Here is a 16375-nt window from a genome sequence, read left to right on the forward strand (position 1 = left end):
CGCTGTGTCTCAAACTGCGCTTTCCTAAATATTGAGGAAGTGGTTCACGCGGACATTGAGCGCGCGCCACCGCGAGCGCTCACAAGGCTCTGAGATGTGAATAAAGACGAGGAGCGGCTGCGGACGGGCTGGAGACGATGAAGAAATTCAGCCGAAAATAAGTTTGACGGAGAGTGCCCGCTGAGGAGGCCTGGAGCCTGGTGGTTTCTCCTGCTGACAGGCTCTCCCCAAAGAGCCGCAGGTACTGAAACATTTATGCCGACGAGGACTCGGACGGACGGCGCTGTCTGGGCGTTCATCTTCTGGCTTTGACTTCGACAGAGGCGGATTTATCGAACAGCAGCTTTGAATTGTACTGCATCTGTTTGCGTTTTATTACAGGACAGACGGCGCTTTTTATCTTTCCTGGCTGTTCGGAGACCTTGTTTGCTCGGCCAGGTGTTCAAAGAATTATCCAGCCAGCCCTGCTGATGGCAAAGGTACGTACTGCAGATGTGTGCAGCTGTATTTCAGATTATAGGCTAACGCTAATGTGATTGATAAAGTATGTACTAAGTACTCATGTCTTAATCCAAATTTACACCCGAGTGTCGGCTTTATTTATACGGCACATTTAATTACACGTAAACCATAAAACCACAAACCGTGTAGTCAGGCAATAAACCAAACAAGTAGGATACAAGTCAACACAAACACACAGTTATGAACTGTAAGCCTGTCAGAATTTAAATCTTTTGAACCGTAAACACAGATGTAACTGACCTCAGATCAGCAGGCAGCTTGCGCCAAATTACCGAAAGCGCCCTCAGCTGAGATCTGATTCTCGGGACAGTTAAAAGATCTCAACCTGCTCAGGTCTGACTGCGCAACTCAGAGATGAACTGGTGGCCAAACCCTTTGAGTGCGTTATGAACTAATAAAAGGGTTTTTTCCCCAATAAAGTGACTTCAGCACTATTTTGAATTCTATATGTGCGTGTAAGGATTCAGGACGAGCTGAAGTAGTCCTGATGATTCTGATACTGCTGCAGATAGAGTTCTGCGGTATTGCTCCACGGGCAATTTTCTCAGTGAGTTTCATATGAGATTTTTCTAATTTTTGATATATATTTTTTAAAAATGTAACATGCAGTTCCGTTACAAATAATGTTATGGACTTTATTGTGTTTCACAGAAACAGATGATAAATATCAGAGCTGGCACCAGCTCACCGCCGACTCTGTCACTAAATCTGCCATAACATCGAGTCAGTCTGATATCAATCTCCGTTTGAATGAGGTCAAGTTGGCAATCACACGCAATGCGTTCCTGGTAATACAGCCGTAAACTGTGACAGACTGTCAGAAATCACATATCTGTTACTGTCTACGTACACAGAAAAGTTTCTCAGCATCCTTCCTGTTCTGTAGGGATACAACCTGAATACAACCAGCTGGCACTCAGTCGCTGACTCATTCAAACTGACCGCAACATGTTGAGAATCTGTCTGCATTTATAATTTAAACAGCAGTTATTCAACAGTCTCCCAGAGAATGAGTCCAAGTCAGACTGCGACTGTTTGCAGAAAGGTTTCCTCCTGTCAGGCGACCTGTGCAGTTATCTTGCGATCAACTGGATGAATGTGACAAATTTAAGTACAATCAGCACACAGCCACAGATATCTATTTTTTTTAAATTAATTAATCTGTCTAATTGTTTATGCAAGGTGTTGTCCTGTTTTTGCTTGTATGACTGAGCCATTAGTTTGCTTTGAATTAGGACGTTGGCTTTGTCAAGCCAAATGTGTCCAGGAATCTTTTGGCTTTAATGTATTAAACAGCATTAATCGATGTAAAACCTTTGGAAATATCAGGAACTTGCATGAAGGAACAGAGAATCACATGTGTCCTTTTACATTAACAATACTGCCATTAAAGCACTTCAATAGTCATGATTTTAACCTTATTTGAACAAATGAACAAAGGCAGGATGGAAATACTGGCAGTGCAAAATGTCAGAGTTCATATTTATTCAGTGTGGGGACAGAAATGATACATCATAATGTGGCAATATTGTATCAATACAGGGACACTAAATGTTAATATTTTATTAGACAAAATTAAATATTCTGGGAATGCTACGAACAAGACTTCTCATCTCATCCTGAGATGACGTCAACCGAGAAAACTTAAATTTCTTAACTCATGTTTTCTCTACCTTACCATGCAGTGTTTCAAAAATGATGCTCATATGTCACAAACTCTTTGAGAACTTGATGCGTAGGCTATCATTCTCCCCCAAACGGAGGGAGTCTGTCATCGTTTCCATTTGTTTCTCTGTCTGTTTGTTCGCAGTCTGTCCACAGTTTTCAAGATATCGTTCTCAGATTTTGCAGATACCAGTAGCAGATAATAACATTTAATTCTGATGGAAATCAGGCAAAGGTCATTGGTCAATAAAAGGAAATCAGTTGATCATTTCATGAAGGTCCAATATTTGTCGCCGGTAGATATATTTACTAAAATTCTTGGCCAAAAGATCCGACCTCCAAAAAAAGGAAATTCTCATTTTGTTGGTGTATTTTTTACGCCGACCAGAATAAAGTCGACAACCAACCACCAAACCAAGACGGGCTGTGGGTGTCCAAAAGAGATATGTTCAAATGCTTTGGTTTTATGCTGGTTGTTCAGTGGTCTCACAAATCATCACTACGATACACGACAAGTAAAAACGTACAATAACACTTGTGAGTCCTAAAACAGCAAGTTTAGCAAAGCAAACTCAAAGTGTGACTCACAGTCATGGGTCCGTGCCCTTCTCATAATTTTCCTTTGCCTCCTTAGATGAGTTGGGCTGCCGGTACTCAGTGTGTAGCCAAGGGGGATCACAAAAAACCCAAACCTGGAGAACTGCTGTACCGCAAAGGAGACATCCTCACTATTGTTGACACAACCACGGTACCGTCACTCACCGTCATGTTTTACAGATGCTGCAGAGCTTTAGAGGATTTTTATTTGGAAGAAACTGAAACTGATAAAGCGAACGTTGCTCTTTTCTAGAAGAAGGGATGCTACAGAGCCAGACACAACACCACAGGAGAAGAAGGAATCATCAACGCCACCAATGTGCGTGAAAGAGAGGCTCTGCGAGTCGACCCCAGCCTCAGCCTCATGCCGTAAGTCACCTTGTTTTTCTCTCACATGAAGGTACTGAGGGCTCACGTGGGTGTGTTTCCCTCTTGTTTTCACAGCGATCACATGCAGTGTGATGCTCGTCTCTTTATTTAGTTTCCATTGTGGTCAGCCCTTAACTCGTGATCACACATCTTAGACATGCAAACAAACATGGTCTCTGGAGTATTCACCCCAAGTTCCTTTTTCAGAGATGTTAATACCTGAATGCTTGATAAATGTATGTAACCACTTCCTGCCTGTTGAGTGATTTAAAAAATGTCATATTTGGCATTACGTTCACGAGGAACGATTAGTTTATGCGACTCAGCGTGCGTTGTCTTTCCTCAGCTGGTTTCACGGAAAGATCTCCGGTCCAGAAGCTGTGTCTAAGCTACAGCCAGCCGAGGATGGCCTGTTCCTGGTGCGAGAGAGCATCCGTCATCCTGGCGACTACGTCCTGTGCGTGAGCATCTCCGGAGAGGTCATTCACTACAGGGTCATTTATCAGGACAACAAGCTGACCATCGATAAAACCCAGTATTTCTACAACCTCATCGATATGATAGAGGTAGGAGGAAATGAGCTCACTGGACACGTTTCTGTTACAGATTCTGTTTAACGTGGATACGACTCTATATGTGAAAGAGCTACATGTAGTTTATTAAGTCCACCTTCTGACAGATCCGCCTGCACTCTCTGCACCGTTTATCGATTTACAACATTCAAGATCATTTAATTATCATTATGCAATGCAAGATTGCACAGCTGGAGGTGCAGATCCAGCCGCCCTAAAGTGCATGCAGAATTAAAATTGCCTTGGGGGTTCAGCTAGTAATGCTTATGAAATTATCTGGAAGGAGGACACAAGCTTAACCGTCCACTCATAATTCAATTCATGCGTATCCTCCTTCTCCCCAGGGGAAAGTCACCTGACTGGCTTTCTGTTCAGCTTTTTTTTTAAATAAAAAATTGGATGATTTCCTCACTCCAGCCTTTCCAAAATAAAGAGCCTGCACTTGAGGGAAACAGTAATGTGGCACTGCCAGTGTTCCTAGTTAGCACCAGCTAATTAGCTTTGACCATAAAATAAGGGCGATGGGAATGCTGGCAAGAAAGGAAGAGAAAGAGGAGTGCTATCAAAATCCCCTAAGATGAGAAGAACGTGTGCACCAAAATTCATTTCAGTATTATTGTCTCAGTCTCCGTTTAATAGACACTGCAGGCCTGCTGTATTCAAGCTGTTTGTCAGCCTGAAGCCTCATCAGTGTATCATCAGTGACAGCAGAGGAAAAATATATTTAGTTCTCGTGTCAAAATCAGGATGAGATAATCAAATTCAGCCCTTTTATGGTTTATCAGCATTGAGCCGGTCTTTGTGTGAGGGTGCAGTCAGAGTTTGGAGACTCCACAGAGATGGCAGCGCTCGTTCAGCAGCTTATCAGAGAGCTACAGATGGCTCCAGGCCTGAGTCAGACCAGCTGACTTACTCCTGCAGGAAAAGGAAGAACGGCCAAATATTTGAGCTGGATTGTTTGTCCGGTGCTCATAGAGCAGTATGTCACATAATCTATTATATTTGTATAATACATCGAGTTCAGTGCTGGATTTAATTCAGTATTGCTCTTTGTGGAGTGCAGTCTATTCATAGGACTACCCTTTATGTGTTTGCACTTAAACCTACAGCTGTGGCCACATTTAGGTTTCCTGAATTACTAAGATGAGTTATTTTTTCACAGCTCTCTGTTCAAGTTTAAGTGAGATTTTTCCATCTTAACCCCCCCCAAAAATGTACTTGATCTTAATGAGTCAGTAATTCACAGGTAAACCAAGCATGATCACATGGGGTGGAAAATAAGATAAAAAGCTGAAATTGTGTTGACTGAATCTTCCATCTTTGCAGTTCTATTCAAAGAATAAAGGCTCGATCGCTACGACTCTTCTGAAACCCAAACAGAAACAGGGAACCAAGTCAGCTGAGTTGGAGCTGTCTAAAAGTAAGTTTAACATCAGTATGTGCTTCCTAAGAAAAGAGGTGAGCTGCTGTGTGGGGATGAGTCATGTATGTGAAGTATTTATAGCAATGATAATGGAAACATGCGTGAGAGGTTATCTTCTTTACGTATGTGCTCATTTTAGGTGGATGGCTGTTGGACATTGAGAAGCTCACTCTGGGAGAGAATATCGGCGAAGGGGAGTTTGGTGGTGAGTTTTCGGTTTTAATTTCCCTTTAAAAAGCATCAGGAACGGCAGATAGTTAAAGATGCAATAGGTTGGTTAAACGGCGAGTGTGTGATTCAACCTCCAGCTGTTTATGAAGGGGTGTACATGGGCCAGAGGGTGGCAGTGAAGACCATTAAATGTGATGTCACAGCTCAGGCGTTCCTGCAGGAGACCACAGTTATGACGTGAGTCCCAAGATTTCTGCAAATTCTGACAATATTGAAAACAACACGAGTGAAAAAGAATGAATGCATTGTGATCTTGTTTTAAATGTAATGCATCTGTAAGCCTGCATTTCCCGTTATGCTGCTAAATTCTTATTTTTAACGTGGACTCACTTCTTCCAGGAAGCTGCAGCATAAAAATCTGGTGCGGCTGTTGGGAGTCATCCTTCACAAAGGGCTTCACATTGTCACAGAGCTCATGACTAAGGTACAGCCAACATGTTTACAATTAGCAGTTTATCATTGGCCCCATATATGAAGGAAGACAACAACCACCGGTCGCAGTTTTAGTCAATAGATTACCAAGCAAGATTTATAAACAGCGATATTTGACACGTAGAGCTGGTTCCACCGTTTTGCAGCTGCGTTTGAGAAAGTGAATAAGAGAGATGGTATTGGTGGGGTCCGACCACTGAGAGCTTTAAAAACCAATGATAGAAAATCTTAAACTGAATTCTAATATGAACAGGAAACCAGTATCAGTGATACAATCTTGGTTCTAGCACCAGTTAAAAGTCTAGCTCCAGCATTTTGAACTAGAGAGTGAAAAACAGTGAATTACAAAAGTCAAGCGTAGATGAACCAAAGGCATGAATAACGTGTAAATAAATATTAGGCAACGATAAAGCTAAAGTCAGCATAACTGTGAAACATAGAGGAAGTAAAACTAGTATGTGAGTCACCGGTGGGGAGCTTCAGGTTGTTTTCTCACAGATCGTTTCATTGATTGTTACGCTGAAAGTTCATTTTCAGGCTGTGCTGGTGTAAATAAACAGCTGGGCTAAGCAACTAAAGATAAATGTGGTGCAAAAAGCTTTTGTGCAGCAGGTGGTGAGGAAACATGAAAACGTCATCGTTTGCAACGTTGGGTCTACTTTGACAGCCTCAGCCTTTCTCCCATATTTAATATGTATGTTTGAACATTACACACTTTGTTTGATTTGACTTTTTTGAGCGCTGCGTGTTTGTCTGTTGCAGGGAAACCTCGTTAACTTTCTCAGGACACGGGGGCGTTCGGTTGTAAACTCTGTTCAGCTGCTTCGCTTTTCTCTGTGAGTGCGAACATCAAAAATGGCCTTTCATTAGCAAAATCTATAGTGTGTGCATCAGTGCACAGATTGTTAATCAGTCTGCTGTACAGCGTGTGTGTTTAATAGTGTATTTTTAATATTTTTTTATATGTGTGTGTCTGTTGTTAGTGATGTGTGTGAGGGGATGGATTACCTGGAGTCAAAGAAGCTGGTTCACAGAGATCTGGCAGCTCGTAATGTCCTAATTTCTGATGACAATGTAGCCAAGGTGAGCGACTTCGGCCTAACCAAAGTGGATTCCAAGGTGTCAGATAAAGCCAAACTGCCGGTGAAATGGACGGCACCTGAAGCGCTAAAGAAAGAGGTCAGTTTAAGAAGGAATGCACTATGCTCGTCTTTTACATGTTTTTTGGATAAATTCTAAAATATTACTTTTCAAATTAAAGAATCAATCAAATTAAAGACAGGAAGGACTAAACTGATTTAAAAAGTATGTCCTAATAGAAAGCTGCTTTACATTTTGCACATTTTTGTCCTCATCCGGCAGAAATTCAGCACAAAGTCAGATGTTTGGAGTTACGGCATTCTTCTGTGGGAGATCTTCTCATACGGTCGTCAGCCTTACCCCAAGATGGTAAGTAGCACCAGTGCAGTCTGCTATCAGTGTATATGTGTGTGTTTACAGTGGTGCTTTACACGCATGTTAGTTGTGGTCATTACTCAAAAAACAAAAGTGCTACACATTACTTGTTAATTTTCTTAAAAGCATTACTTTACTTTCGCCGTACTCACCAATGAACACGATAAACCTGAGACTACAGTTTTACACACCAACACAAACCCCTGTCAGAATCAGGATGCACCAGTTTTACATGTAAACACAAAGCAAAGATGAAATCCAGCCCACAAAGACACTTTAAAGGTGATTCTACTTTAGAAACGTGAATATGTAGAAACAGCATGCCTTAGCGTTAGCATGCTGTCTGTGCAGATGCTAGCAAATAGTCAAAGCTGTGTTAGCAGCATAATGGGACTGGTTTGGTTACGGACAGTTTGTATTTCGTGCTCTTGTCTTTTTGTGCAGTAAAAGTGTAATGTCTATGTTGCTGTGTAGATCAGTCCACCAGTTCCTCCTCTGAGCGCACAATTTCAAATCAGCTGATTGTTGTGTTACTGTGTTACAAAAAAATTGAATTTGATTGCTCTAACTTTACAGCATGTAGAGAAAAACCTGCTCTCTGAACTTGTGCAGTACAGGAAGCTGCAAAGAGCAAACAGACAGATTGTGAAAGGGAGGAACCACGCTGCTTAAACACAGCCTTGTTTATCACTCTAATCCCCGTCAGGTAATATTTGATCCCCGACCTCCAAGGTGATTTGCATCTTAGCAGTTTAGTGAGGAAGACGGGATCAGTAGGATCAGGCAGAATTAAACACAGAGTCCTCCATCTCTTTTCCATCGTACTTCAGGTGGTGTCTTTTTAAACGAACATGATTACCTACCAATTACAGCTTGTTTAACAAATACACGGGTTGATTATTTAAGTAAGTTTGTTTTAGCTTCAATTAAACACTACATCTAATTAGTTAACACTTGGCAAAGAGCACAAACTAACAACGAGAGTGTAATTGTGTCTGTGTGAACTCCACTATGCAGTACAGACAAAACTCTGCTCACGTTATCTTGAAGACAGCCTCCACTGAGAGAATGACAAGTCTTCATTGCAGGTTGTAAATTGTTATATTTAAGGCTGGTTTACCCACGGGTGGGTTAGGGTCAGATTGATATCAGCAGTGGTCATGTTCATGGTGAACCTCACTATAATGTGTCTGACACTGAAGGAACCAGAACTTTGTTTGTTGTGATAACTGTATCTGTATTTATAGAGTAGAAATACATGAGCTCTGACACAAAGGCTACGTTTACCTACGTGCATTAAATGGTTGAAGACTTCAGTCTTTGCTAAATTAGTAAACACCATTTAGCATGCAGGGTGAGCAGCTTCCTTCACAGTTGATGTGAAGCACATTGGCACTGCTGGGAGGAGCATGTGTTTGACTTAAATATGACTATTGAGGTTACAGGTTTGGTGTTTTGGCTATGCTGTGTTATCTGAGCGGCTCTTTTCTAGCTCCTTCAGTTGAATTCAAGGATAAAAGCAAAGAAGAAAGCCTGAAGATTGTTCATATATTTAGGGCTGTTCGATATAACCATATATATCGGATGACGATATAAAAACGTCCATCGTTTCATTTTATGCTGTCGTTTGTTTCGTGGTGTCACAAAATAAACTGTTTACAGCAATATTTGTTCATGGTTCTGATGTCACTGTAGTGTTTATATTAATTTATTAAAGTTCTCTCTTTCTCTTATATTTGATATAACCACACTACAGACGGACAAGCGCCTGTTTTTATGCGTTGTCGTTAGCAACAACTACAGTAACAGCATCGCGTGTCCGCTTGTTTATGTTCCACGTAAACCTTTCACAATAAAGCTCAAGATCCTGTTGAGACTTTTCAAAATAAACTGAATCACGTGAAAGATGCAGATTATTTACGGATGAGAATTAAAAAAGAGCCGCCAGCAGCACGCCATGTAATAAATACTCACAAAGAAAACGGCGCCGTTACAACTTATGTCTAAAAATCTATCGTTTCATGCATCGGTTAAAACACTCGACTCCAGCTACACGACGCGCAGCTGGAAACACTTCACGCAAGTCGAGCTGCCCGAGATTCACAGAATTTACAGAAAATGTTCCATTGTTGTGATTTATATGGTTATCGGACGATAGATGTCTCATATCGGGATATGAGGTTTTGGTCATATCGCACAGCCCTACATATATTCCCTCTTTTTAGTCCAGTAGTTGTTGAAGTTGTTAACTATTGCCATACTGGCTCGGACATCTTCTGCCTTAACAAGCTCGATGTCAGGACATACTGATGAGAAGTACGTCATTGTTCCCCAACCGAGAACATCTCATTTTCCATGTATGTGTCTGTAACAAGACAGGGAATTGATGTAATACCAGCTGACCCAGTAAGAGCTGTTATAGCCAGTGCATATGGGAACTATGGATAAGCAGAAGACCCACATTTACACTGACTATGAAGTACTTGGTTGCCTCGCGCAGTAACATCTGGAGATCCAGAGGCTACGCCACAATGGGAATAATAATAATGAGTAATGAGTCGCCTCTGGTAGAAGATGCAGCTGAACTACAGGATGGAGATTGTGGCCAGACTCAAAGCATCCACACAACCAAGGGCACCACTGCCCCAGCTTACAGATGAACTCACAGATGCTTGCAGACATGAGCGCACAGCTCAACTCACTATCATCAACACCAGATTCAGTCAAACTAATATTTACCACTGCCACAGAAACCAGAACCACAATGCAGGAGGAAACATCCATGAGTACATCAGGAATCTGTCCCCAAGAGATCGGCTGCTCCAAGAGTACCTCGGGCAGCTGAAAAAAAGGCAGCGACAGAGAGAGGTAGCTCAAGAAATCTACCAGTGGCTAGAAAAAGCTGGCCTAATGGACAACACAGCCGGTGCCAGGACGGGCCCAAGACACCAGATCCACGGAGGCAGGAGTCTACCACAACTGACAGGACCCAAGTTACAGGCTGTGCAAAGGTGCTTTGGAGATATTGAACGTATAATAGTGGAATTTCAGATACAAGCTGGGACAGTGTACAGGAACGTCTGTGTCACATACGGATTAGAAGTCCCAAAGTCCTGATGAGGTGGTTGAGAACAACAGGGTTAAGGTATTGGGACCTAATGTTCCAGACAAACAAGCAGCTGCTGGTCAGCCAAGCAGACATAGTGGTTGTTGAGAATCCCAGTGAACAGAAACATTAGGTAGAAGGAGCACAAGCCCATGGGCTGAGGAACATCTGAAGGGGAAAGCCGAGTGGTCAAAACCCGAAAACCTGCTCCACAGCGCTCATGGCTTCAAACTTGGTCAACAACAGGTCTTTCATTTACAGCAGACCTTCCCAAAGTGTGGGGCCCGCCCCCTAGGGGGGGCGCAGAGCTATTGCTGGGGGGGGGACAACAACGCTTGGACTCTGCTAGCACGGGCGCCCACAGAAACGCAAAGCAGGAGATGAAGCGTCGCTGAATATGTTTCCAAACCAACTTCATTCTAAGCCAAAGACGAGAAAATATGGTGAATAGGGCTGCCACAAACGATTATTTTGATAGTCGACTAGTCAGCGATTACTTTTGCGATTAGTCGACTAATCAGATCATCATCCATTGAACATACAGCGTACAGCTTATTGCACCAGCAGCTTATTGCACCAGCAGCTTATTGCACCAGCAGCTTATTGCACCAGCAGCATCTGCTCTTATATAACTATCATTAGCTTACAGCTTTAAGTGTTTACGGTGCTAACTAAAAATAAAGACAAGATGATAGTTTATTAAATTTTAATGAAATTTGCAGATTGTTTCGGTGGAGTTTAATAAACTCCTTGCTATCTAAAATCTAACAGGACACCAGAGTAAATTCTGGAGCATCTCACACTTCTGATAATCAGCTGTCTGCTTGACGTTTATTCAGCTGTGTAAAAACTATAACTTTAATCTCAGCCAAACCGATTTACTCAGGAACAAATAAAACACTGAAAAAAGCCAAACAACATTTTGAAGTTATCTAAGTGACTCATATATCATGTTTAACCGGAGTAGCGAAAGACGGCGGTGGGTTTGAAAACGATTTGCCGGGAGTCCGGTGTTCTCACGGCTCTAGTGACCTAGCCCCCGGCTAGCTATCGAGCTAGTGGGTAACAGATGTCTCCGAAAACGTCGGGGCGCTTTTGAAAATATGTGGTGTCCTGATAAACTGAGCAGATATTTGAGGTTTACACAGCTACATTCTCGCCTGAAAATATGTTAAATGTTTCTTTTGTGACCCAGAAAGAATAATAAGAGTAACATTAAAACTAACTAGCTGCCGCCATTGTTGGAAACTGAGCAGGGCCGCGCTATGAATTCTGGGACACAGTTTCTTCTTCTTCGGGGTTTAACGGCAGCTGGCATCCTTGGACATGCAGTGCTGCCATCTTCTGTTTCAGTCCGTTATTACAGTCTTAAATCCTGCTACTGATTCCTGCGTCTTTTGTGATCTTACAAAGCTTCAAACGATGCGTCGACTATTAAATTAGTCGTCGACGATTTTGATAGTCGACGTAATCGTGACTAGTCGACTAATCGTGGCAGCCCTAATGGTGAAGCAAATCTGCCCTTTGGCTTCACCTGCACAGGTGCCGAGGTAGGTCTCCCTGCAGGGTTGGTTTTCCCTGGGTTCTCCAAATCACAGACAAACAGGATCCCACATTCTTGATTTTTAGTTCACAAACACTTGTTGTAATGACTAACTACTCCTGACAGTTTGGAGATGTTTGCTCTTTATACAGTAAAGTTACAGCGGGATACAAATAACATCAGGCTGATCCTGCCACGATTTGTTCCCCCTGTCTAAATCACAGACAAACAGGATCCCACAGCTGTTTATGTTTTTAAACCCATTTTGCACAGAGAGACATTTTTTCAAAAAAAAAATTATTGATAGCAATGTTGAACATTATTACACAGGAAAAAACAACTACATGTAAAATAATGACACCGTGACGCCTCTGCCTTTGTAAATAGAGGGACAGTAACTGAGTGTTTATATGTAAGCGTGTAAAACCTGAAGATAGAGACAAAATACTGTTAATCTGCTATTCTGCAATTCCTCTCATGTAAACAATGACGTGGCCACAGCGTGACCCGAATAAAGGCACGTACCTTTGACGTTGCCTGACGAACTCTGTGTTCCTCGTCCACACGTAAACGCAAAAAAAGGAGTTTTTAAAAAATCTGTTTTCGGTGATTCGAAACATCGTTTACGTGGACGACACAGCTGCGTTTTCAAAAATACCCGTGTAGGTGCGGACGCAGCGTAAAAGAGTTTGTAGTTTATTTTCTTACTACCTGCAGGTTACTTGTATTTGCTTAATTGTTCACTAAATGTTTGAGGTGTGAAATAAACCGCAATTGAGTAAATGTGGGTGTGTGTGGTTGGAGGATGTGTTTGTGTGTGTGTGCGCGCGCGAGGGGGGGGGGGGCGCGAACATTTTTCTGTAAAACAAAGGGGGGCCAGCGAAAAAGTTTGGGAACCGCTGATTTACAGTGTTGACTTACGCACACTGTACATCCCACGGCGCCTTTGCGGGTTCCTGACATGCAACGTAAATAGAAACTCAAGCTTCTTTCGGCTTTTGGCTTCTCCTTGGAGGAAGGGCAAGCATGTGGTTGTTTGTCCTCTCTGACCTGCACTATATCAAGATGTGGTTAATTGGCTGATGCACTTGAGGTGTGTCACTTACCTCAGCCGACCCTACTCCCTAAATCCTTCTGCCTCACCTCTTCCCTGACAGCCTGGCCAAAACCTGCACTCCACCCCCACAGTGGTTTTGTTGTTGCTTCACATCAACAGTGCAGGTGTCCGTCCCTCAGTGCTTTAAATACAACAGACAATGATTGCAGTTCTGCATAAAGTGCAGCTATCATTGTTTAAGTTTGGATTGTTTCTTAATACTCTGCAATTGATTTTAGTCACCATGAAAACCCGTTTAACACATTTAATGTATTAATCTTCTGAGGTAATCACTTCCTATGTCAAACATTTTCCCATTGCTCCTCTGCTTTAGTCTCTGCAGGAGGTGAAAGACAAAGTGGAACAAGGCTATCGCATGGAAGCTCCAGAAGACTGTCCTCCAAGTGTTTACTCCCTGATGAGGGTTTGCTGGGAGCAGGAACCTCGGAAAAGACCCGGATTTCACAAGCTGAGGGAGAAACTGGACCGAGAGATGGAAAAACTCAGCCCGGGCTCTGGGTCAAAGTCTCAAGATCAGACCGGATCTTGATCCTGAATTATTGCCCTGCAGTCTGGGATACAAATACAAGCTGTTGGACCGTTGAGTTTTAGAGCCACAAGAGTTTTACTGAGAGAAAAGACCATGAACTCTGATCATGAATGTATGTGATGCAAAATGGTTGGAGCCATGACTACACCAAACTTCACCTTTTGGGTCTCGATGGCCTACCTAACCTGATAAACTACGGAATAAACCGTGAAACGCTTGACTTTTGTCACGACAGCTGTTGAATGGATTGCAATAATATTTAGTGCAGATATTTATGTTCCTCTCAGGATGGATTGTTATAATTTTGGTAAACCCTTAAAGCAACACTATGTACATTTTTCAGAGCAGTAACAACAGAGTGGTGTTTACAGGATTCAGCCTGTCTGAGTTTCTGCTTCTTTTATAGCCGGTTGTCAGTTTTAGGGGTTTTGAAAGAATATGTGTACTCCGAGTCCAGATTAAGCAGCTTTCACTGTCCACAGAAAGAGGACAGGAGCTTTCAGGTCACATGTCTAAGAGGACACAAACAGAGAACAAAATATCTGCGCAGGGACGAGACTGTGACTCTGATGTACCTGTAAGGAGCTCATTTGGTTGCTCTTCATTATACAGGCACTGATTTATGGTGCAATTTCCCCAAATTTGTCATTTTTTCCTGAAATTAGGGTCAAATTTTCAGTATTTGAAATACACGAGCATTTACTTCCAGTAGAAAAAGAAAATAACAACTTTAAGATTTTTTTTAATGGGTGCCTTTAGAGATATTTAAGAAATTCTACTTAGGGACCAAATAATATCTTGGACAAATGCTGTTATAGTCAATTATTGTTACGGGCTAAGCTAGCTTTCAAAAGCAGCTCTCTTATTTATAATCCTATAATCTTATAATATAATCTTATCCATCTTATCTTTTAAGATAACTCCTGAAACACCACTTAATTGGTCAGAGTAATTTTTTTCTTTCATTCTTGTTGATTTTTGTCTTTTAGGCCTTTGTGCATTACTCATCAGCCATTTCAGGTCAGAAGCATCTCTTCTAACTGGGAGTGCATGCCAAACCTGTAAACACAACTCAAGCATATTAAAGAGAAATCCCCAAAATAACGTGTGATTACAGAGTAACAACAGGAAACCTTCACAACACGAGGAACTCATTACATTTCTTTTCAAAGGGACTCAAGAATTTAAATCAGCAAACAGAAATTAGACCCTAAATTCAGAAAAATCATATTTTTAAATCTATGGAACAACTGCATGTGTTTCTTTCATGTTCTATTTATTAAAGTGCACATATGACCTGTTTTTCACCACGTGATTGTCAGCTGTGATTTTTTTTTTTTAGTTTAGAGATTTCTTGGTATTACTAAAAGCAAATCTTGGAGCAAAATGCAGCCTCTTTTTGGATTATTGTTGTGTCACACGACCAAATTTAAGATGTCATTTGATTTAAGTCTTGGTAAGCCTGGTACTGTCCCAAGAGACGAATCGCAAATTGAGGCTTGATCCTCCATCTCTTGTTATCCTTGTTATCCTCTGCGATTTGTTCAATCTGCTCTGTGTAACAGGATGAGCAGCAATTTTCTGCGAAAGGATTTATAAAAGAAGCAAATGTTGAAATGTGCTTCCTCTGCTGAGAATGATTTAAACATAATTGAAAGGTTTTTTCACGAGCATCACATGTTTTTCTGCTCGTGTGTGTTTAGGTGTGACTGAGCTTTCATCCAGGTGTCCATATGTCGCTGGGTGAGCTGATACGTTTTTCTCAGAGAACCTAAAGCTTTCTAAGGTGCACGTTCTAGTAACACTTAGCCAACAGCTAATCTGCTGAAGCAGAATTGATAGGGACTCAGCTGTTGGCTTCAGCTGTTCCAGGATAGGGAAAGTTAGGCGCACAATACCATGCAGTCCCACATTTTTGTTCCTAACTCTCTGACCTCACATGAGAGCTTGAAGCATTGACTTTCAGCTTTGCACAGGCTGCAGTCCTCCAATTAAAACGTAACCATCTCATATTGGGCAAATTAGCTGTAACGCCCTCATATTTCTGTTTGCAGAGCCTTTTTGTCTGTAGTCTAAATTTTGTTTGTATTTGTATTGTATTTGAATTTTCCAGCTTCATTAAGAATTTCTAAAACAAAACAAAAAAACAGTTTTTAAGCTATAGTGTTAAATATGGCTGTAACAACCGTCAAATTAAATGTCTTGACACATGACAAATCATCCAAATCACAAAAAAGCTGGATAAATGATGAAGTTTCTCCCACTGAATACGCTACGTCCAGATGAACGGAATCAACTTTTTCCTGAACCCTCAACATAAAGATTAAAGCTCCGGTGTCATCATTGCTTCCTTTCAGAATATAATTTGCTGGAATGTACATCAAAAACGAGACACGTGTATTAACAGTCGCACTACAAACATTTCTGGGGGCATCAGATTTGTTGCGTATACATAATGTTTTGTCATGTGTGATGCGTTAACATCAAAGGGAGCTGAAGCCATATCTGCTTTCTAACATACACGTAGAGCTGGCTCAAAGTCATGCAAATGATAAATGAATGAATCATACAACACAAATAGTTACATTGTTATTAGTAATAGTTTAATGTCTTGCTGTTGTCCTGGAAACTGTGTGAACGTTAGTCCAGTGGTCTTATTGAATAATATTAATAATGATTATTGTTATTATTACTTTGCATCAACCAGAGACAACATTCACTGCTTTGGTTGCCGGTGTCCCTGCGGCTCCTAATACACTAATAACTTATATGGACGTTTGGTGAATCCACTGGTACTTTTCCATGTGGACTTTA

The 16375-nt window shown here is 41.6% G+C and overlaps 1 protein-coding gene across 2 annotated transcripts; it reads left to right on the top strand.

Annotated features, from left to right (window-relative positions):
• Positions 1 to 27: 27 nt before the first annotated feature.
• matk (megakaryocyte-associated tyrosine kinase) lies at positions 28 to 15222 on the top strand. 2 transcript variants are annotated; one of them, XM_026157872.1, is made up of 13 exons: positions 28 to 241; positions 382 to 479; positions 2822 to 2935; positions 3038 to 3153; positions 3500 to 3719; positions 5052 to 5145; positions 5288 to 5353; positions 5457 to 5556; positions 5719 to 5803; positions 6574 to 6647; positions 6795 to 6990; positions 7174 to 7260; positions 13346 to 14871. In XM_026157872.1, exons 2-13 carry the CDS (start codon positions 471 to 473, stop codon positions 13559 to 13561), a joined length of 1377 nt encoding a protein of 458 aa, XP_026013657.1. In that variant the 5' UTR covers positions 28 to 241; positions 382 to 470; the 3' UTR covers positions 13562 to 14871. The 2 variants fall into 2 exon arrangements, with proteins under 2 accessions (XP_026013657.1, XP_026013656.1); XM_026157871.1 differs by lacking the exons at positions 28 to 241; positions 382 to 479 and adding an exon at positions 818 to 1069 and having other exon boundaries at positions 13346 to 15222.
• Positions 15223 to 16375: the final 1153 nt, after the last annotated feature.

The sequence above is a fragment of the Astatotilapia calliptera genome, chromosome 23 (genome assembly GCF_900246225.1).
Source record: "Astatotilapia calliptera chromosome 23, fAstCal1.2, whole genome shotgun sequence".
Taxonomy (NCBI): Eukaryota; Metazoa; Chordata; class Actinopteri; order Cichliformes; family Cichlidae; genus Astatotilapia; species Astatotilapia calliptera.